At 29.3% G+C, this 20,496-nt stretch overlaps 1 protein-coding gene and 1 pseudogene across 2 annotated transcripts; one reads left to right on the forward strand and one right to left on the reverse strand.

Moving 5' to 3' along the window:
* Positions 1–1,098: 1,098 nt before the first annotated feature.
* On the reverse strand, positions 1,099–5,189 carry LOC149183903 (uncharacterized). 2 transcript variants are annotated; one of them, XM_089418813.1, is made up of 5 exons: positions 4,665–5,189; positions 3,800–3,894; positions 3,533–3,713; positions 1,589–1,695; positions 1,099–1,404 (listed from the first exon to the last, which is right to left on the reverse strand). In XM_089418813.1, the coding sequence occupies exons 1-5, from the start codon at positions 4,750–4,752 to the stop codon at positions 1,327–1,329; spliced, it is 549 nt and encodes a 182-aa protein (XP_089274939.1). In that variant the 5' UTR covers positions 4,753–5,189; the 3' UTR covers positions 1,099–1,326. The 2 variants fall into 2 exon arrangements, with proteins under 2 accessions (XP_089274939.1, XP_089274938.1); XM_089418812.1 differs by having other exon boundaries at positions 1,101–1,404; positions 3,800–3,897.
* Positions 5,190–19,194: 14,005 nt separating this feature from the next.
* LOC149183904 (F-box/kelch-repeat protein At1g22040 pseudogene) lies at positions 19,195–19,821 on the forward strand (annotated as a pseudogene).
* The last annotated feature ends 675 nt before the right edge of the window (positions 19,822–20,496 follow it).

Raw genomic sequence — 20,496 nt, forward strand, 5'->3', positions numbered from 1 at the left:
TTTGAAGTTTCTTTTAAAAAAAATAGTAGAGTGTATATTATTGCAATTTTTTGAAGTTTGTTTTATTAGTTATTGCTTTTAACATTGTGTTTCAAGAAAATGAAAAGATATTTTAAAATTCAATAAGACTGAAAATCATCTATTTGATATTGTGCATTGATTTGCATGTTTTTAACATAAAAAAATTGTCTAGAAAAGGGTCATTATTATTATACTATAAAAAAAATTACATTTATAACTCAATTTTTTTTTTAGAAGCTATTATTCTAAGAGTGTACATGACCATATTTATGGCTAATGCTTTTTAGTTTATTTGATCATCAATTTGGAATGATAGAAAGAAGTAAAATCCATTTTAATTAGGGTTGTTGAACTGAACAAACCAATTAGAAGAGTAAGTATGAAGCCATTGATGCAACTATAAAATGAATTGTATGAAACCAAAGTTTCTATATACTTTCCTCCACATACATCAAAGTTATAGATTACCAATAATAAAGTAATCTCTTTTTCCTTTGCAAGTCTAACCAAATTGCATGCATTTGTCACATAGTTGAATTTCTCTAGTTCCATGGATCATCATAGAGATTTGTAGTTTGAAGTAGACCTAATATTAACAAGAATGTATACGGGTGTATATGTCACATAAGGGATCATTACCTAATTGTTGTAAGTTCAAGTCTTTCTTTTCTCTAAATCACTAGTAAAAGTGTTGAACCTTATTGTATTAAACACTAATATATATATATATATATAACTTAGGATTGTAATTTACAATTTGTTTTTATAATAAATTTTTAATTAAAAGTTGAAAATTTATTTAGATTTAAGATATATTTACAATCTAATATAAATAAAATATTTAACATTTGTATATAAAAAAAATTAATACTTAATAAATCTGAAATATATTAAAATAGTAAAATGTATTTTACAATTTCACGTAAATGAAATATAATATATTTATAAGTAATATAAATGTTTATATAAATTTCTAAATAATTAAACAAGGTTTTCTCTCATTCAAATAAAAATAAAATCAATTTAACCACACACATTCCACACATAAAAATGAAATCAATTTAACCACGCAAATATAAAGATACAATCAGAAGAGGGAACTCTTTTAACTTTTAACAAACACACCATATAAAAACAAAACCCATTCTGATTTTTTCTTTTCCTTTTTTAACTTATATCCTGTGTGGAAAGGAAAGAATATTTCAGGGATAGGGCTCGAATAAAGCTACAAGAACTCAACTCGGACTGAAAATGTACGAGTAGGTTAATCTTGAAACCATTTCCCTGTAAATATCGTGGAGATAATTAGTTGTGTATGGGAGGCTTGTTGTGAGCAGGAGCATAGTCCATTGCGTTGACAAGGTCACCAACATCTTGGTCTTCCTGAAAAATCCAGATGTATATTTGTTAGGGTTTCATTTCCAAAGTTTCAAATGATATTGTAGAGATAAAAAATGGGGTTTGCCATGGATACCATAATGAAGCTGAAACTTCCAGCAATTAGAAACCATTAGGCATTGCATATATGCAATATGAAGTAGAACCAAGTCCAAGAGAATATATATACCTCTGGTTGAGGTGGAGTCATGGCGGCTACTTCTTCTGTTGGCCTGGCCTTGCTGGTTTCTGGGATGTTACACAACGTTCTGCTACAGGATATTGCCTCCTGGGTTCCTGCAATAAATATATTAGTTTAGTCCACTATCTGTTTGATATACACACCACATATATACATGATCAATTCGTCTCCATCATGATGCATATATGCTCATGTAGTATTATGTGATCCTTTCATCCATTTCTAGAATCATCCAAAATTTATCAAAAATAAACAAAGATTTAAAAGACTAAGTGCAAACCGTAATCCTTTTGTTATTACACATTTCAACCCGACATCTATATACATTTCGAGTTTCTTCTGTAAAATTTGGAGAAAAAGTTGCTGGTTTAATTTAAGTCGTCTATATCACAGCCGGAAAAATAAAATTATTGGCATCTTCCTTTGTTTCTCTGGACATCTACCATGGTGGCTCAACAGAATGTGAATCAATGTAAACAAAAAGAACATGCAGAGCTAACCAGTCTAATGGAATATAATAATTCTAATCTGGGTACTGCTATCATTACCTTGATATCATTTTATAAAATTAAAGCAAAGAAATAAAAAAAATATGAATATAATAATTTTAATTAGGTATTAAAATTAATTGTTTAGAGTAAGTCAGTATATTATGACTATATTCATGAGGATTAATTTCAATTGATCAAATTCTCATTATTTTGAATAGTCCACATAATACTTATTGCTTCAGATGATACTCATAGTGGCCATAAAATGAAATTGATAATACCTAAAAGTAGCATCAACCATTACCTCTCTTGACTTACAACCAGGATTCTCTAAAAAGTCATCATTTGAGTGACTTGTACCAAGTACTCAAGACTTCCTAACATGTTACCTATCCTAAGCCAATACTAATGGATATGGTCATAATAAATATTGATTTACTCTATGCAGCTAAAGCCAGAAATGACATTTGCTATATTACACTGAAAAATCCCCTCATGTAATCAGGACTTCCTAAGGGGTCATCACTTGAGAGTAACTTATACCAGGTAATCTAGACTTCCTAACATATTACCTATCCTAAAACTAATACCAATGAATATAGTCATAATTTAAAGATTTACTCTATAAATATAATCATAATTTAATAACTTATTCTATAATCATAATTTAATGACTTACTCTATACCGTTAAGGCCAAAAATGGCATTTACTATATTGCAATGAGAAATCCCCTCAATTACTGTTATTACTGTGTCAATATATGGTACAATTACTCATAAACGGGAAGCCTACTAGTGAAAGAGCATTTAAGTACATATTGAATGCTGTTTGGGAATTACAAATGGGTCCTATTAATCCTTGACTGTTTATCAGCCTAGTTGATTAAGTAATTTTAGCTGAAGATTCATCAATTATTCAAAATTATAAGTACTTGCTTGCGGATTTTTCACCAGGACATCTCATGTATATTTTCACCAGGATGATGTAAAAAAACTTATATTTATTTCTCAGAGAATGTACTAAGAAACCTATATACATAGGAGTATGGTCGTTTATCATTAAACTATGATAGGAAAGTTGGCTGATTTGTCTGTCCATATCAGTCTGATCTGTCTGCACATCTTCGTTTCACTTAATTATTCATACAACTGTAAACTTTCTAATTTTATATATCATATTATCTAATTTTTAGAACTATAGAATCTTCTCTTTACACTAAAAATAACAACTTGATTGCTTTGATTCAAGTAATTACAGCAGGCAACTGAGTTAAAGCTCATCAGTTATGCTTAGGAGGATGGGTTTTGGGTACACTGTAATCAACATGAAACGTTGGCTTCTCATATTTTAATTTAGCAGGTCCATCGATTTTCTTTGAAGCGAAAAAATCGAATCCCTTTCTCACAGAATTTTGAGACTGTTTATGCATTGGACTGGCACCTGAGAACTTATTTTGAGAGCCCAACTTCATTGAAGGCCTCGCCCCAGATACAAGTAACAGGCTTCTCTTCAAAGACCGATGCTCCTCAGGTGTCCCTGCAGTATTTTCCTCTCCCTGGTGCTCTGCAAATTTTCTTTCAATATCGTTCACTCCTCTGGTCTTAGCATTGGCTGCTTCCAGCTGCAAATAATTTGGTATCAATTTAGGACAAGAAAGCATCTTCTCATGCATGATCATAAAACAATCATGAACCATAAAGTACATACATTGTCATAACCTACAAGGACACTACTGTCCTGTGATACTCCATGAGCCCTACTACCAGAAAAGTCAGGCTGTAGAGTCCATGTTCTCAGCTGAGCTGCTGCAAGAAATCAGAGATAGAGTAAGAGCTGTGCTTGGAATGGGGTCCTCAATGGACAAACTCAGAGATTAAGATTACTATTTTCTAGTTGCAGACATCAGCATAGATTCATCTAAAGTTATGATTTATTGAGACTTAAGAAGGACTTGATTATTTAAATTCATTGAATTCACCTAAAGTTATGATTTATTGAGACTTGAGAGGGATTTGATTATTTAAATGAACAGTTTAATATATCAGAATTATACCATAGATCTATAATTTATTCCCTAAAATAATTGTTTATATAAATTTAAAATTTGCATCTAGATTTTCTAGGTTTAAGAGACATGGATAATTGATTTCCTGTAATAATGGTTTGTGCATATCAAAATTTTAAGCTAATTTTATAGGTTGTTTGAGCTAAAGAGATCTATAATTTATTTCCTGGAACAATTGTTTATGCAAATTTAAAATTTACATCCAGAGTTTCTAGGGTTTAGAGACATGGATAATTCATTTCCTGTAATAATTGTTTGTGCATATCAAAATTTTAAACTAATTTTGTAGGTTGTTTGAGCTAAACAGATTTGTTGAGAGAATTTTTGGAATAACCTGTGTCAATAATTTTATGTTTTGCTTGATCCTTGAATATGGGTAGAGTATCAATCTGAAACATTGGACGTTACAAATATTGCCATACATGTTATTCCAAAAATTGCCACAAAGGTTATCCCAAAAATTCTCTCTCAGCAATATAACTAACTGTGAAAATCAGATTTGTTTACCTTCAATGGCCATTTGTCTGCAATTACAAGAAAGAAAAAACAATGCAAAGAGCATAATTACAACGATCTTGCAGGTGGTGATCATCATTTTTCTTCTGTAAATAACTTATGCTGTCATAAGTTACAAGACCTTCTCTTCTCTGCTGGTCAATTATAATGATCTTGATTTATCAAGCTCTGATCATTATTAATTTTCTTCTTTTTTTTCAGAAACACACCTTAACAAAGTTCTAATAACTTTCCAAGGATTTGATCTTAAGCTAATTACAGGGCTCCAGGTACACCGATCTCTCCGAGTGTAATCATGACTCTTCTCCCGCACTCTGCAATGACACTGATTCTTCAGTCGAACTGATAAATAGACTAATCAAGCTCGGCATGAAGCTGCGGGCCACATACACAATCTTGATTGACCGGCCCATGGGTGCTTTCACTGGTTTTTGTACCGCCCCTGACATGGACGAATAAACTGTCTGTGGGTGGGGATGCCATGGCTCGTGGGTTCTTTCAGATAACTCTCCAAACAAAATCTGACATATTTTTTTGACAGATGGAGCTATAACTCTCAGTATTTATTGTGTGGAGCATGATTTATATTGTGTGATAAGACGCAGAGAACTACCCAGACCAGGCTTTCACTGAAGGCAATGCATAATATGTATGGTCCAAATTTCCCTCTCACCGTTACAATCTATACTAACTTCCTTGACGTGCAGCAGAATCGACGTGGGTCTGTCTGTATTGATGGAGATGGTGACACTGCTGCACTCACTGTTGGAAGGCAGGGTCAGCGTGTGGAGCCAAATTAACAGAGCTATAAAATTGCTCTAGTTAAGAATCCCACAAAAACAAGTTTGAGAAAATTCAGCATTCAAATGTATTTATCCAATATCAAACTGGAATAAAGATTGTTGTTATTGAAAACGACATTTCTCTGCATAATGTTTTTGTTTTTTTAATATAGAGGAATGGGCAACCGGGTTGGGCTTCTCTTTACCTGACACAGGTCCATGTCAATTCACTTCCCGCATTTCTCTGCATAGTGTTTTTGTTTTTTTAATATAGAGGAATGGGTAACAGGGTTGGGCTTCTATTTACCTGACACAAGGTCCATGTCAATGCACTTCCCACCAACTAATCAGAAAGATTTGAACCTCCAACCACATGAGCTATAATTTTTTATTGATTAAGAAAAAGCGTGAACAGTAAAATTTGAGAGTAAACCAGTCATAACTCAAATAAAATATAGTAAAATTTCAATGTAAACCAGTCAGCCAGAAATAAAACAAGATTTGCTAAACTTGAATATAAACCAGTAAGAAACAAAAATAAAATTATAATTTTCTTACATAAGAGCTGAAATAGAAGTTGAGGTCCCACTAGAGGGACTTGGCAGGTAAAAGGGAACATTGGGGACATTTGCGCATGGCCATGTCCACCTGTGATATGCCCCCAACACCTTATCTATCGTCCAAATCTTCTAAGATGCATGGGATCTCTGATGATGTAAATTTCAGCGGTGAGTGACAGATATGCCAGCGTTGAATTCAACTCCAAATTGTACAATCAAATAACATGTGAGATAAATCAAAGAAACGTGAATTTCTGTCACATATAGCAGCAAGGTCAACATGAACTTCAGTTCAATAAATTTTACTTTCCTTCGTTGGAATTAAGATTCTGTCTCTTGTGAACGTTAGGTTTGGTGAGACATTTTGATTTCTAGTGTAAGCTAGGGGTAAAATAATATATTTTCAAATTATTTCTTTATATTCATTTTAAAATTATAATAATATAATTTTTATATAAAATATTTTTATTAATAGGTATATTATATTAAAATGAATTTAAAACATAATATAATTAATAAATATAAATGTGGAGTAAATGTATAATTATATAAATTGAAGTAATAATGGTGTCAATTAGGGTTATTTTAGGTTGTTGGTTAGAATAGTTGTTATCTTCCCTACCAGCAAATTACATTGTTGTAATGGTTATATCAATGTGAAAATTATATCAATATAAAAAATATTATTAAGAATCAACATAGATTCATTTAGAGTCCAATCCCTCAAAAATAATTTTGTGTTTGCATCTTGAGAGATTATCAAGAGTTAACATGTATCTATGATAGTTTAAAAAGTATATATGTTTAACTCATATATTACTTTTTTTTAATTAATAATAACAATATTGATTTAAAACAAAGTTATAATTTAGTTGAACTAGAGATTCTATTTTGGATCATATGTAAATTATTTATCATTATTCCTTGAAGATTTGAAATATATAAGGGTTTGTGGCCCAAGTAAGAGCTAGCCCAATGTGGTTCCTCTAGATACAAAAAGAGAGTTCTAATTTGGTTAATTTTTATGATATTTTAAATCTTTGCAATATGAGATATATCATTGGGTAAATATTTTGATATATATCATAGATTGATTTCTATAACACCATTTAATTTATATAGCTTCCCTAGTGACTATAAGGCCATTGTTCCACTGTTCCATTCATCCCCTAGTATTTGAGGTTCTCTAGAAATATATAAAATATTATACAACACTGTTTTTTACAAGAGATTATTGGATCATTAATGCACTTTCCCATTCATCATTATTGTTTGGAGGTTTGAGATTCTTTATAAATATATACTAATTAAATGGCTAGTAAACATGGGTACACATCAAATATTTACTTATTCCTAGTATTTAAAAAAATCATAAAAAATTATTAACTTTCTAGATTTAACCTCATTTTACCATGGAGATTTTTAACTTGTTAATATGTTTTATTACAATATCATTGTTTATCAATACCACATACCAAAAAAAGGGTGACTCATTTCATACCACACTTTTTCTTATGATGTTTTTTTAATTAATCATTTTAATCAAAACTAGCCTAGATCCATGTTAATTCTAGAGCTATCTCTTTTAGAGGAAAAAGAAATATGATCCCTCTAGGCATGAAAAGATATGCATAGAAAATGTATCTTATCCTTTTAGGTGCTTTGTAGATCTAAGAGTATAAGCTCGTATTAAATTAATTTCACATCTCTATATATAGAAGTATTCTCATTTTCTTTTAGATTTAATTAAAAAAATGTTATATAATTAAATTAAAATAAAATATTTATAAAATATTTTGATTGTGAAATGAGTTATAAGGTATTGTTAATCCATGGTATTGTAACAAAGCATATTTACAAGTTAATAATATCTATAGTAAAGTGGGGATGAATACTTGTGAAAGTGTGACCTCTTACAAGGAAAGACATGCTCTTAACCATTAGACCCACTCAACTTGTATATATTGTAAGTTTATTGTAAGTATTGAGTTTTTATGTCCTTATTAATTAAATTTAAATATGGATACGTACCTATTATTAGGACTCTAGGAATATCTTTGTTGGTTTATAATTATTACTTTACCATTGAGCAATGCAACCTATAAAACCATAATGTTTAATTTTGAAAAAAAAAGATTTATTTTTCAATATTATATAAAAAAAGAAATTCAAACAATTCATTGGACCCCATGTGGATAAGTGCATCACATATTTTATGCCATGAGTTATGGATATGGTTTATTCACAAATAATTTTCCTTTATCAAATCCAAAAATAAAATACTTAAAAGTAGCTCATATTCATTTAAATAGCATATTTATCAATTATGACTTTTTATGCCATGAGTTATGGATATGGTTTATTCACAAATAATTTTCCTTTATCAAATCCAAAAATAACATACTTAAAAGTAGCTCATATTCATTTAAATAACATATTTATCAATTATGACTTCAACCATAATTTAAGAAAGTCTTTACATAAAAAAATGTATAGAAATGACATGTAAATAACTATAAATTCAACATATTGAGAATGGATTTTAAAATGTTCACATAAATACTTACTTACATTACACCTACACATCTCCCGTATATTGGTTGTACATCATCTCGAGTATATTGGTGGTATTGGTTGTATACCACCTATCCCGTTAACAATGGAAAGGGTATAACCACTTTTGATATAATTCTCAACATTTAATCTATGTATATTACTAAGAGCAGCATACTAATAAAAATATTCTATACTATTTTGTGGGAATTAAATCCCTACTATCTAGCTAATAATGATTGAAAATTAATTTAAAGTTTTTGAATATTTATAACTTTATTTTAAATGGTTATTATTATTATTATTATTATTATTATTATTATTATTATTATTATTATTATTATTATTATTATTATTATTATTATTATTATTATTATTGAGGTTACCTTACTCTAGTCTAGTCCACCACCTCTACTATTGAGAGACCATGGGTTCAATTGTATACCATGGTTAAAGCACCTCTACTATAGAGAGGCCATGGGTTCAATTGTCTTTCAGTGAGCTGGTAAGGAGTGATCCTTTCCCATAGTTTTGTACAATTATTTAGTGGATATAGCAATCTTGAGGAGTGTGAACCACATAGAAAAAGAATATCAAAAGAATTAATATATAAGTTAAACTTATATATCCATTTAAAAAACATACAATAGTATTCTTAAATTGTTATTACTATTATTATTAATTATAAAAAGAATTAATAGATAAGTTAACATATATACACATTTAAAAAAAAATGTAATATGATTCTTAACTATGGAGATTTAACCCAACTTTACTATAGCGATTTATCCTCACTTACCATGCAAATTCTTAATGTATAAATAAACTTTGTTACAATACCAATGTTTACTAATACTATATACATCAAACAAGCCATAATTCATATTTATATGACATATTGACATTACATTTTTTTAATTAATTAATTTAATAAAATTAAGTAATTATGTTTCAAATAAATACCAATTTTTCATTTGTAATTATTATTAAAAATATTCAAAAACATTTTATACCCATTAAATACTTATAAAAAACTTAACAATTGTTATTAATAATTAAACTAAAATTTAATAAAAATTATTTGAAAATAAATATAGAAAGATAATGTATTAATAGTCAATGATAACAATAAATCCACTTTCTCATTTATCACTCTTGTTTAGAGGTTTGAAATCTTTTAACTAATAATAATTAGATTTTCATTATTCCTGGTCCTGGTCCTGACTTGTAAGTAGAAATTCAATGCTCCAATTTATCATCCATTTTATTTAAGTTTGGCACTTGTAATTAATGATTTTAATTAATTGATGTCTTTCCTTTGTGATTATAAATAAATACACTTTCTCGTTTATCACTATTCTTTGGAGGTTTGAAATCATTTTTTTTCATTCTTCCCAGTCATGACTTGTAAGTAGAAATTCAATCCTCCAATTTATCATCCAATTTAAGTTTGGTACTTGTAATTAATGCTTTTAATTAATTAATGTTTTTTATTTATCTTTACTTTCATTAGATTTGTGATTTTTTTGAGGTGTATCAATTATTTTTCTCTAAAATAAATAATATTATAATATATTAAATATAAATATTTAAAATATAAAGGTTGAAAAATATAAAAATGTGTTGTAAAAGAATAAAAACATATTAAAAAAATGGTAAATGTAGTAAATAATATGGATCAAAATATTATATTTTTTTTATTGATATAGAGTTAATGTTCACTTATTTTTTTGAAAGGAAGTAAAGCACAATTCATATTATAAATGATTTCATTTTTTTTTTATAATGTTTTTACATTTTTATATAGTATTTTATATTTTATAAAAACATACACATTTTTTGATAGAGTTTTTAATAATATTTTATAAGTTTTATTTACTGCAATGGACTCCATACATGGCAATATTTAATAATTTCCTCTTAGAAAGTGATTTTATTTTTAAAGCTATGAGAAGTGTTGAAAAATAGTTGTTGGTTCCCATGTGGCATCCTATGCTTATCTATCTTTCCATTTTATTAACAATCTTGGCAAGTGCATGGAGGATGCTCTTTTTTTGTCAATAATGACATTTAGATGGAACCAAATGGAACCTTTATTCATCTAATTCAAGAAGGCTAGTTTAAACACAGAAATTGAAAACAAAGTTACCAATCTAACAAGAATTGTGACTTCAAAATGAAAACTCTAGTGATAAAACCCATAATTTTGCATAAAAAATATTAAAATCAACGTTTAAATTGAAAAGTGGTTCCACCAATGGCACCATTTTTTTCCAAAAATTTAAATTACTCCATTTTGCAACCTTTACTTGCCATGTTGTTGACAAAATCTTAAAAAAAAAAGTGGTTTTACTATTACTTATCATTTTGAGGTTAAAATTGTAACTTATTTAAAACGAATGAGGACCACTATTGCAAACAAAATATTAAAATAGAAAAATAGTTTTATGAATAACATCATTTTTGTTTTTTAGGATTTAGATTACTATTTGTTTGAAACCATGAATTTAAAGAACAAAATCATTGCAACCAATTTTATTTTAATCTTAAATTATAATATTTTTGAAATTATAACTTAAAAATTATCATTTTTGTGTTAAAAATTATGTCATTCATCTCTACTCTCTCATCAACTTCCTCTTAATTATTTTTCATTATTTTATTTTTTAATTTCCAAAAATAAAAATAAAAATAAAATTTTTAAATTATAGAGAAAAACAAAATTAATTTACAAATATAATAAAATATAAATAAATAATTTAAAACATAAAAAATAATATTAAAAAATAAATGCAAATTTAATTCCTTCTTCCAATTTATTTGAATGATCAACCTTTAAATTTATTACATCAAGGGGTGTTGTCCAATGCAATACCTTAGAAATGTTGTAATGTTTAATAAAATAAAAAATAAATTAAAAATATAATATATTAAAAAAATAATAATTATTATAATTATAAATAAAACTTTTACAAATTATATAAAACTAAAAATATAATGAAATGAAAAACATAAGATAAATAATTATAATTATAATTATAGTTAATAATCAAAACAATCTAGATTCCTATGAGTTGGCATGAAAACCTATTTTATAGTAAAGAGAGTTGATCTCTCTAAGTGTTTGGTAGATGTGGAGTTAAGATGGATATAGGCTGAATTAAATTATTTACTAGCCTGGATCCATCTTAACTCTAGATCTACCAAGCATCCATAGATCAAATCTATTTTCACTCCAAAAATGTTTAAGCATATATATATATATATATATATATATATATATATATATACATATATATATATATATATATTCAAAAACTAGAGCTCAAAAACCATCTACTTTGAATAGACAATTTTACATCAATTTTATTTTACTCATTTTAATTTTAATTTTAATTTTATGTAATTTGAATAAGTCAAAATGTTTAGATAACATAAAAAAATTATAATAGGACATTACAACATCTCTATCATACTAGGTTAAACCCTAGAAACCTTTCAATCAATTAATTGTTTCCCTCTAATAGCTAATTATTATAATATTTATGTTATATCTATTTTTATTACTATAAAAATATTTTTAAATACTCATTATTTATCCTATAATCTAACTAATAGATGAATGTATCTTTCCCAAATACAATTTCTACTCAATTTTGGTCAAAATCCAAAAGAGATTTTAAAAATCATAAAATTTAAGTTGTTTAATTTTTTAGGGTGCTAAATACATTTATGTATTTAAAAGTGCATTTTAAACAATAAAAAGTCTCAATCTTACTAAAAATTGTATCCCATTCTAACCAAAAATCCATTTTATTTATTAGTTAGAGTGGGTGATTATTTATGACATTTCATTTCTTAATCTTATCCACCTCTTTTAGAGATTATGCTTCATATTTATGACCTTTCATTTCTTGATCTTACCCACCCTTTATTTGAGATTATGCTTGAGGATCTCAAAGCAAAACCAGACAAGAAAAAATATAATGTGATGGATCCTAAAGAAGAATCTCTAAATAACTCTAGTCACAAAAGCCTCTTGCTTACCCACCCTTATTTCTAATATATTATTTTATTATTAATTCTTTTTTCAAATTTATTTGAACCATTCAACGTTTAAATTTATTTAAATTATTTATGACTAGATATTCAAAACCTTTTAATTAGTTAATTAATTAAATTTTCCTCCAATAACTAATTATTATAATATTTTTATTTATGTATTTTTATCATTATAATAATCTCCTTAATTACTTGATAATTATATAATAATTATTTATAACAATTTCAGATCTCATTTCCTAATATAATAATTCATTATTAATTCACTCTTCAAATTTATTTTAATGTTCAACCTTTAAAGTATTTATGAATAAATTTTCAAAAGCCCCTTTAATTAATTAAGTATTTTTCCTTCCAAAAGTTTATTAACCTCAATCCGCTTTAAATTAATTGATCTTACTCTCCTTTCACTATGAATTTTCATGTTTATACCCTTAAGATGAGTGATTGTTCACTAGAAACATTGGAGTTTCTTCACATATAATTTTTCAAGAAAGTTTGTCTTAGATTTAAAAAAACACACACATATAATTATAAAATTATTAAAATTAATTAAGAAGAGGCATAAAAATATTTAAAAGTAAATGAGAAAACTTTTAAAAACAAATGCTAAAAAAAAAACAAACAAACACAACTGCAACTTTAAAAACAATGTGAAAAAAAAATAAAAAATTTAATATATTAAAAGAATACATAGGTTGTCTACTTTCAAAAAATCCAATTCTAGAGTGTTTGAATCATTTTTAAAGTAGGAGACACTCAAAATTATGAAGTTTGACCACTATAAATGAGATTTAAAAAAAAAAAATTACCTTATTTTAGGATAATTTTACTATAATTTCCATTATTTTCAGCAATAATTTGTGAACTTTATAGACTAATCTAGACCAAAAGGACATGACATAAATTAAAAATATATAAAAAGGTTAAAAGATTAAAAATATATAAAAAGGTTAAAAGAGAGACGAGTACAAATGTGTGACTCTAAGTAGCCACTAGAAAGTGTGATTATACCACTCTTTTTAAGTTTTAACTAATAAAAATATGTTTTTAATGTAAATTTATGTTTTTTTAATTTTATTTTTTATGTAAAAATATGTTTTTAATGTAAATTTATGTTTTTTTAATTTTATTTTTTATGTTAGTTTTTAATGTATTTTGTAATGTGTTTTTGATTTCTTTTTGTGTTGAAGGGTATTTTCTAGTAGAGTAGAGAAGATATCTTGTAATGTTATGTAAACATTTTGATTAGGTCAAATTATCAGTTTTTAGACTCAAGGTTTTGACAACCCATGAATTTTACCATGATATTATGCTCTAATGTAGCCTATTTAAAAGCATAACATTAAAATAAATGTAAACCTAATCAAAAAATTAATAATAATAATAATATGAATCAAAATAATAAAATAAAATAAATAAGATGTTCTCTATAGCCTCATATTATGTTTCTTAAACATAAAAATAAAACTAGCAATTGCACCAAATGTTGCAAAGGAAATGCCGTAAGGCATAAATTTGAGAAAAATCATGATATATAAAAAAAAATCATTGAAGATAGAAATTAGTAAACAAATTGTCATTCAAACTAGAAGATAAATACAAATCACTTACATTATATGAAATTGACAAATTTTATAACCTTTCCAAAATAGGTTGCCTCTTAATGTTCGAAGATGCTCTTTCAAGTTCCAATAGAACCCTTGTTACTTGGGGGCTTTCTTAGGTCAATAAGTCATTTGTTATTTGCAACATTTGTTTCAAGTGCGTTAAAGGTCCATGTCCACCCCTTGGAAAGTATTTGTGCTATCATAGGCATGGTTGATCGAAGGACGGCTAAACGTTTTACATCTTTCAAAGTTGTTTGATGAGGGGTAGGCTAGAGTGTCACTGGTATTTGACGGCTAGGCTAAATTGTCGCAGGACGCACAATCTACCCGTCAAATTCCAACCATGGGACAAAGTAAGAACAAAGTTCAAGTCAATTATCTCTTTTATTGCTTAATCCTATCATCAATGTAAGTTCTGAAAGTAAAGGGAAGGAAATTTTATTTGCGTGTTCGGTTGAACTTGACGGTACGCGAAAGAAATTTGCTCTTTGACCTTCACGTAAAGGTGGAAGTGTTTTAGTGTCAAATGCGCGGAAATTTCCTTTCATTTCCATTAAAGAAATAAACGACTAAAACGGAGGTGAAAAGGGTAGTTTGCAGGTAAAAAACCCGCTTTTAGAAGCAACTTATCCCATGCTGAAATGATTTGTTTGGATAGTTGGATCTGATATGTACCTTGAGTTGTCAATGCAGGAAGGGTAAGTGAATGAATTCATAGAAGTTTCCTTTCTCATGAATGAAAGCCACTTTGCGAAATATTTCTTTATATTATTGGTATAATCGTGGGTTATGTTCAATATATAAAAGAAACCTAAAAAGGACAAATTTAAAAAATTTGAGAGGTTATTATTTATCCATTTAAACTTATTATTTTTCACATCCCTCTATATTAAATGTTTTTTTCAATTAAAATAAAAAAGGCATATATGTTCTTTTGAATTTGATATGGAGAGAACAAGTTGGACCAGATTGGAGGGTCGAAAGAACCAGATCTGTTTCAAAACGGGGAAGGCAAACCGTGAAAGCATTTTCATATGAAATATTCAAAATAAGGCAATGCAGATAGTGAAAGCATTTTCATATGAAACATTTTAGGATCCATCTTTAGAGATCTACAAGAAAATTTCTCGAAAGAAACTGTGGCAAATATAGTCAAATCTCGTCTTCTACATCGTAGCGAATTCTACACAGGACATTAGTAGTCCATCATATTGTAATGTGGCATACAACATGTCTTCAAGGTATACAATGTGTTCAATTAGTCGCCCATCATATTGTAATGTAGCATACAACATGTTTTCAAGGTATACAACATGTCCTCCTACTTGTCTTGCTCAATTAGTAGCCCATAATATTGTAATGTGGTATACAACATCTCTTCAAGGTATATAATATGTCTTCTTTTTGGGAGCTATGAGCTAATAGCTATTCACTTAACATAGAGAAAGATGAGAAGGTTAATATACGGTGTGATATAGTGTGGAAAATAAAATTATAACAACATTTACTTTTTACTTTGATTATTTACTTTTTTTTGTCATATAGTTATATGCATGTGCATTTATATATTTTTTTTGTTATTACTTAATGTTATGTGACATCTTCTCCTAATGACCTATAAAATACTTGGTGATGCAATAAATTATGAATAGAGTTTAATATCATTTGTTCATTATCAACTAATAAAATATAATCATTTCTCTATTTTGAGAATAAACTCAGTTTCAAAAGTAAATCTTCAATATTATTATTATTGATATATGGTAAATTTAACAATATTTCTGGCTTTTATTTCTAACTCAACACCTAAAGAACTATAATATAGGATATAGGATGTAACAGGTATGGGGAAATAATGAAATTTTCAACTTACTTGTAGGGTGGGAATCCCATGCCCATTACAGAGGAAATATCAAGGTCTGAATGAGAAAACATACTATAACAATTAGTTCGGTCCTAAAAAAGTGGTATGAACTAAAATAGAAATGAAGAAAATATTTCCAAATAATACTGCAACAGAAGTAAAAATTAATTTTCTATTGACAATCAAACCAGCCATGCTCCTCGACTTCTCAATATATTTCTTGATTTCAGGGTTTGGAGGGCCTTCTCTCTATCATCATACAAATAGAAACCTTTACACGTTTTCTCACCTACGGAAAAAATGCCATATAATTACCAACTAAAGAATAAAACAGAGTATTGCACACAACAAAAATCACAGAATGAAGCTAGCAGCGACAATATATATTTGATTTTAATTCTAGAATGAAAAATACATTTGCTTGAGAAAGAAAGAACTATAATATAGGATATAGGATGCAACAGATATGGGGAAAAATGAACTTTTCAACTTACTTGTAAGGTATGCCGATTACAAGGAAAATATCAAGGTCTGAATCTTGAACCATGATTTCCTCACCTAAAACTCGACAAGCTTCATTCACATCTCGAAAGAATACCATCTCAACTATATCCTTATCCATCAAGGAAATTGGCTGCCAAAAGTGAGAAAACATACTATAACAATTAGTTCAGTCCTAAAAAAGTGGTATGAAATAAAACAGAAATGAAGAAAATATTTCCAAATAATAATGTACTGCAACAGAAGTAAAAATTACTTTGCCATCAACAATCAAACCATCCATTCTCCTTGACTTCTCGATATATTGCTTGATTTCAGGGTCTGGAGGGGCCTTCTGTCTATCATCATACAAATAGAAACCTTTACATGTTTTCTCACATGCGAAAAAGGTGCCATATAATTACCAACGGAGTAGTCTACGTAGGGAGAGGAATTGCCGGGTTTCCATCGCCGCCCAAAAACACGTCCGGCTCTGGTCGTCGACAATCCCTCCGCCACGCTCCCCTAGCTCTGCCACCCTCTGTCCACTGCTCCACATTAATTTCCTAACATAATCACCGCCGCACAGAGTTAATGCAATTTCCAATTCGAATTTGGAAACTGCGGGTTGCTCGCCCAACCAACTCGAGGCGGCCCCTGTAGCTCATTCACGTTCCTCCTCGACTTGGCACACCTCACCTGTAGGAATTTTGATTGAATCTGTTTGCTGGAAACCCAATCTAAAATCTGTGCCATCATTGTTTCGACAAAATGGGGAGGATCTGTCCCATACATAATAGAAAAATATTAACTTCAAAGAGGGTTTGATCCAGGGAAACATGTCACAGATCGAGGTGAAGGTGGAGAATATGGCCGTTGAATTTCAATAGTTTCAGACCCAAATTCCATCAGGTGAGTTGAATTTCCGTGAGTTTACCTACAAAATTTAAAGATCAACTGCTAAAATTAATGGGGGCTTTAAATTTCCGCTGCTGGAATTGTGTTTTGGACTGGTTTCTTGTTTAAGCATTGGGGTTTCTATTGTTTTTGGGAAAATTCGGGTTGAAATTGAAGAATTCTGGAGGTATGGGCAGGGGAGAAATTGCCTACTTAATAAGCAATTGAAATTTCAAGTTTCTCACTGGCTTTAAAAGATTAGGTTTTTTGGGTGTGCTTCGTTTACGGTTGAATTACGTCTCCAACACGTTTTGGCTAAAGGCTTAGGGATTCGTTATCTTACGTTAAACTGTGACTTAGGGTTGTGGAATTGAAGGGTTTTATTTTTTCATTATTTCTATGGGTAAATTAGCTACAAGTCCGTTCGCTTCTGAATGCTGCCATCTTGATTTATGCAGGTTTATGGTTGAAAATGATTTAAAATTGTCGAAGGCTTCGTAGTGGAAATTATGATTTTGAGGATTTTGAGCTGAAGCCCTAAGGATCCGTTGATTTTTGCGATGGTAAGATTCTCTTGAATTTCTATTTCATGTTATAGTCTTCCATTTGCAACGTCTTTTGTTTGTTTGTTTGGTTAAATTCCCTTTTTTGCAAGACCCTTATGGGACAGGAACTTGGCCTCGTCTGCCTCGTACCTATGATAAACCGTCTAGACACAGTTAACAATGAAATGTCACAACAAAGTACAATTTACCTGCACAATGTTCTTCGGGTGAATAGAACCAAAGCCAATATAATGAAAATTCAGTTTATCATAGTAACCGAGTTGACTATTTGTATTTGTGAACTTTGCTTAAAATTGCTTTCATTTTTCCCGGTTATCTTAAACCATATAGTTTTTGATATTTTTGGTTTTTGGCTTGCTTGTGTTAGATTTGTATCTTTCAACTTAATGGATTAATTTTTTTCAAGATGGAGGCTTTTGTGATTTGAATTGAGTTGAGCTTTATTTTCTGGTATCATCGCATTGAAATTCTTTGTCAATATTTCAAACCATCAAGTACAGTTTATCCTTATAATTAATTTCTTTTTGGTAAAGCTCCTTGCGGCTAAAATCTGTTACCTACTTATTCAGTTGATGATGACAAAGATTTTTCCCTGAAAACCTTCTATATAGTGTTGTTCCCAATTTCATTTGGTGGATCATTTGTGTTGGACAAGGTGGTTTTCAAATTCATTTGATGGAGCCTTAGCTTTGGATTTGAAATTCCCTGGCTCTTAAATTTTGGATGGATTGTCAAATTAATCTCATAAAATGATGATATTGTTGGCCGTTAAAGAAGTGTTTCAATGTACTTTATTGTAGCAAGCATTTAATTGATCTCGAATATCAAAATTATCTAAATGTGATAAAATCTTCAAGGACAGATGTAATGTTGAATAGCGCTAAGGCAGATTATTCTATAGTCGAATGAATTTGCTACAAGGTTGCAGAATTTTATTTAATTTTCAAAATTTTCTTTAATTTTCAATTTACCATCCCACGATTCATCTTTGAAAATGTAGTGGTTCTGGCCCACTTGAAGGAAATAAAGATTGAATTTCAACCAGCGGATTGAGTGGGTAGTGTAACGGAACCAACACAAATTTTAAATCATTGGTTGAGACCTTATATGATTCAAAGCATCAAATGTCCTTGACTTGCAAGCTTTTATGGGGAACTTTTGGAGCCACTCTAGGAAAGAGGGTTCAGATGAGCAAACAAGAACCCAAGTTGAGTGTAGTAAAAGGAAGAGACTATTAGTTGTCGATGGGAATGAAAGACCAAGGATAATTTCTGCTCTTACTGATGAGCTCTCCATTAGGATTCTTGCCAGGGGACCTCGTGGATGCTATTCCAACTTGAAGTTGGTTTGTAAAACGTGGAATCACGTATTAAGGGATTCAAAGATATTCGAATTAAGAAAAGAGATCGGTTTCTCTGAAGAATGGATATACATTCTGATGAAAGACGAAGAGGAAAAGCTCATATGGAATGCTTTGGATCTGTTATCAGGTAAATGGCACAGTTTGCCACCTATGCCGACTTTTACATATGAGGAGGAATTCAATCAAGCTACGAGATGGAGTTTATGGAATGCAATTGGAGCATCGAGTTACAGGCTAACATGTTTTGTGAGGGGCTCGTTTGGACGGAAAGATTCTCTAGATAGAACAACTTTTTGTGCTTGTGTCGTAGGGGCCATTAATGGATGCCTCTATGTTTTGGGAGGGTTTGCTAAAGCATCTACTCTCAAATCTGTTTGGTGTTATGATCCTCGAATAAATGCATGGACATAAGTCACACCTATGACCACTACAAGGGCTTATTGTAAAACAACTTTCCTGAATAGGGCTTATATATTTTTATATATGGTTTAATATGTGTTATTTCCATTAAACAATCTGCTTGAGTGGAAGACAAAAGAGTACAATGGAAGCAAGATTAAAAAAAGTATACAAGACCAATCAAAAACTACAAGAGGACCCAAGTGCATTAGATAAATTTGTGTGGAAAAATGATCTATTGTAGTATCGAGATCACCTATATTCATGTAAGAGTTTCCATCTCAAACAAAGGTACACTTTTCATATAGGAGATTCAAGGTTCTTGAAAACTTACTACAAGATCAAGAAGCATTTTCTAGGAAGGTTTTAAAAGTGATGTTCAAAAGTTTGTGCTTAATTTTTTGGTTTTACAACATAATAAGAGAGATACAATCAAGTCACCAAGTCTCCTATAACCATTATCCACACTAAATTTCTAGGAAGAAGTTTCAATGGATTTTATTTCATGTTTACCAAATTTGAAGGAAATAATGTTATCATGGTAGTAGTGGAAGAACTAACAAAGTATTTCTATTTCTACTATCTTTCACATCTTGGTAAAGCAAATACCTGTGGGATTAATGAAAATAGTTCAAAAACTACATGGAATCCTTGAGACTATATTGTAAGTGATGGGGATTCATTTTT

The sequence above is a fragment of the Pinus tabuliformis genome, chromosome 3_2 (assembly GCF_031772625.1).
Source record: "Pinus tabuliformis cultivar Carrire ecotype Pingquan chromosome 3_2, CPIR1, whole genome shotgun sequence".
NCBI lineage: Eukaryota > Viridiplantae > Streptophyta > Pinopsida > Pinales > Pinaceae > Pinus > Pinus tabuliformis.

Excerpts from the sequence above, each read along its gene's own strand:
- LOC149183903 (XM_089418812.1), bottom strand. The coding sequence starts at position 4,752 with ATGATGATCACCACCTGCAAGATCGTTGTAATTATGCTCTTTGCATTG. Across the intron at positions 3,898-4,664 it reads CAGACAAATGGCCATTGAAG|CAGCTCAGCTGAGAACATGG; the intron begins GTAAACAAATCT and ends GATTTCTTGCAG. Across the intron at positions 1,405-1,588 it reads TGACTCCACCTCAACCAGAG|GAAGACCAAGATGTTGGTGA; the intron begins GTATATATATTC and ends TGGATTTTTCAG.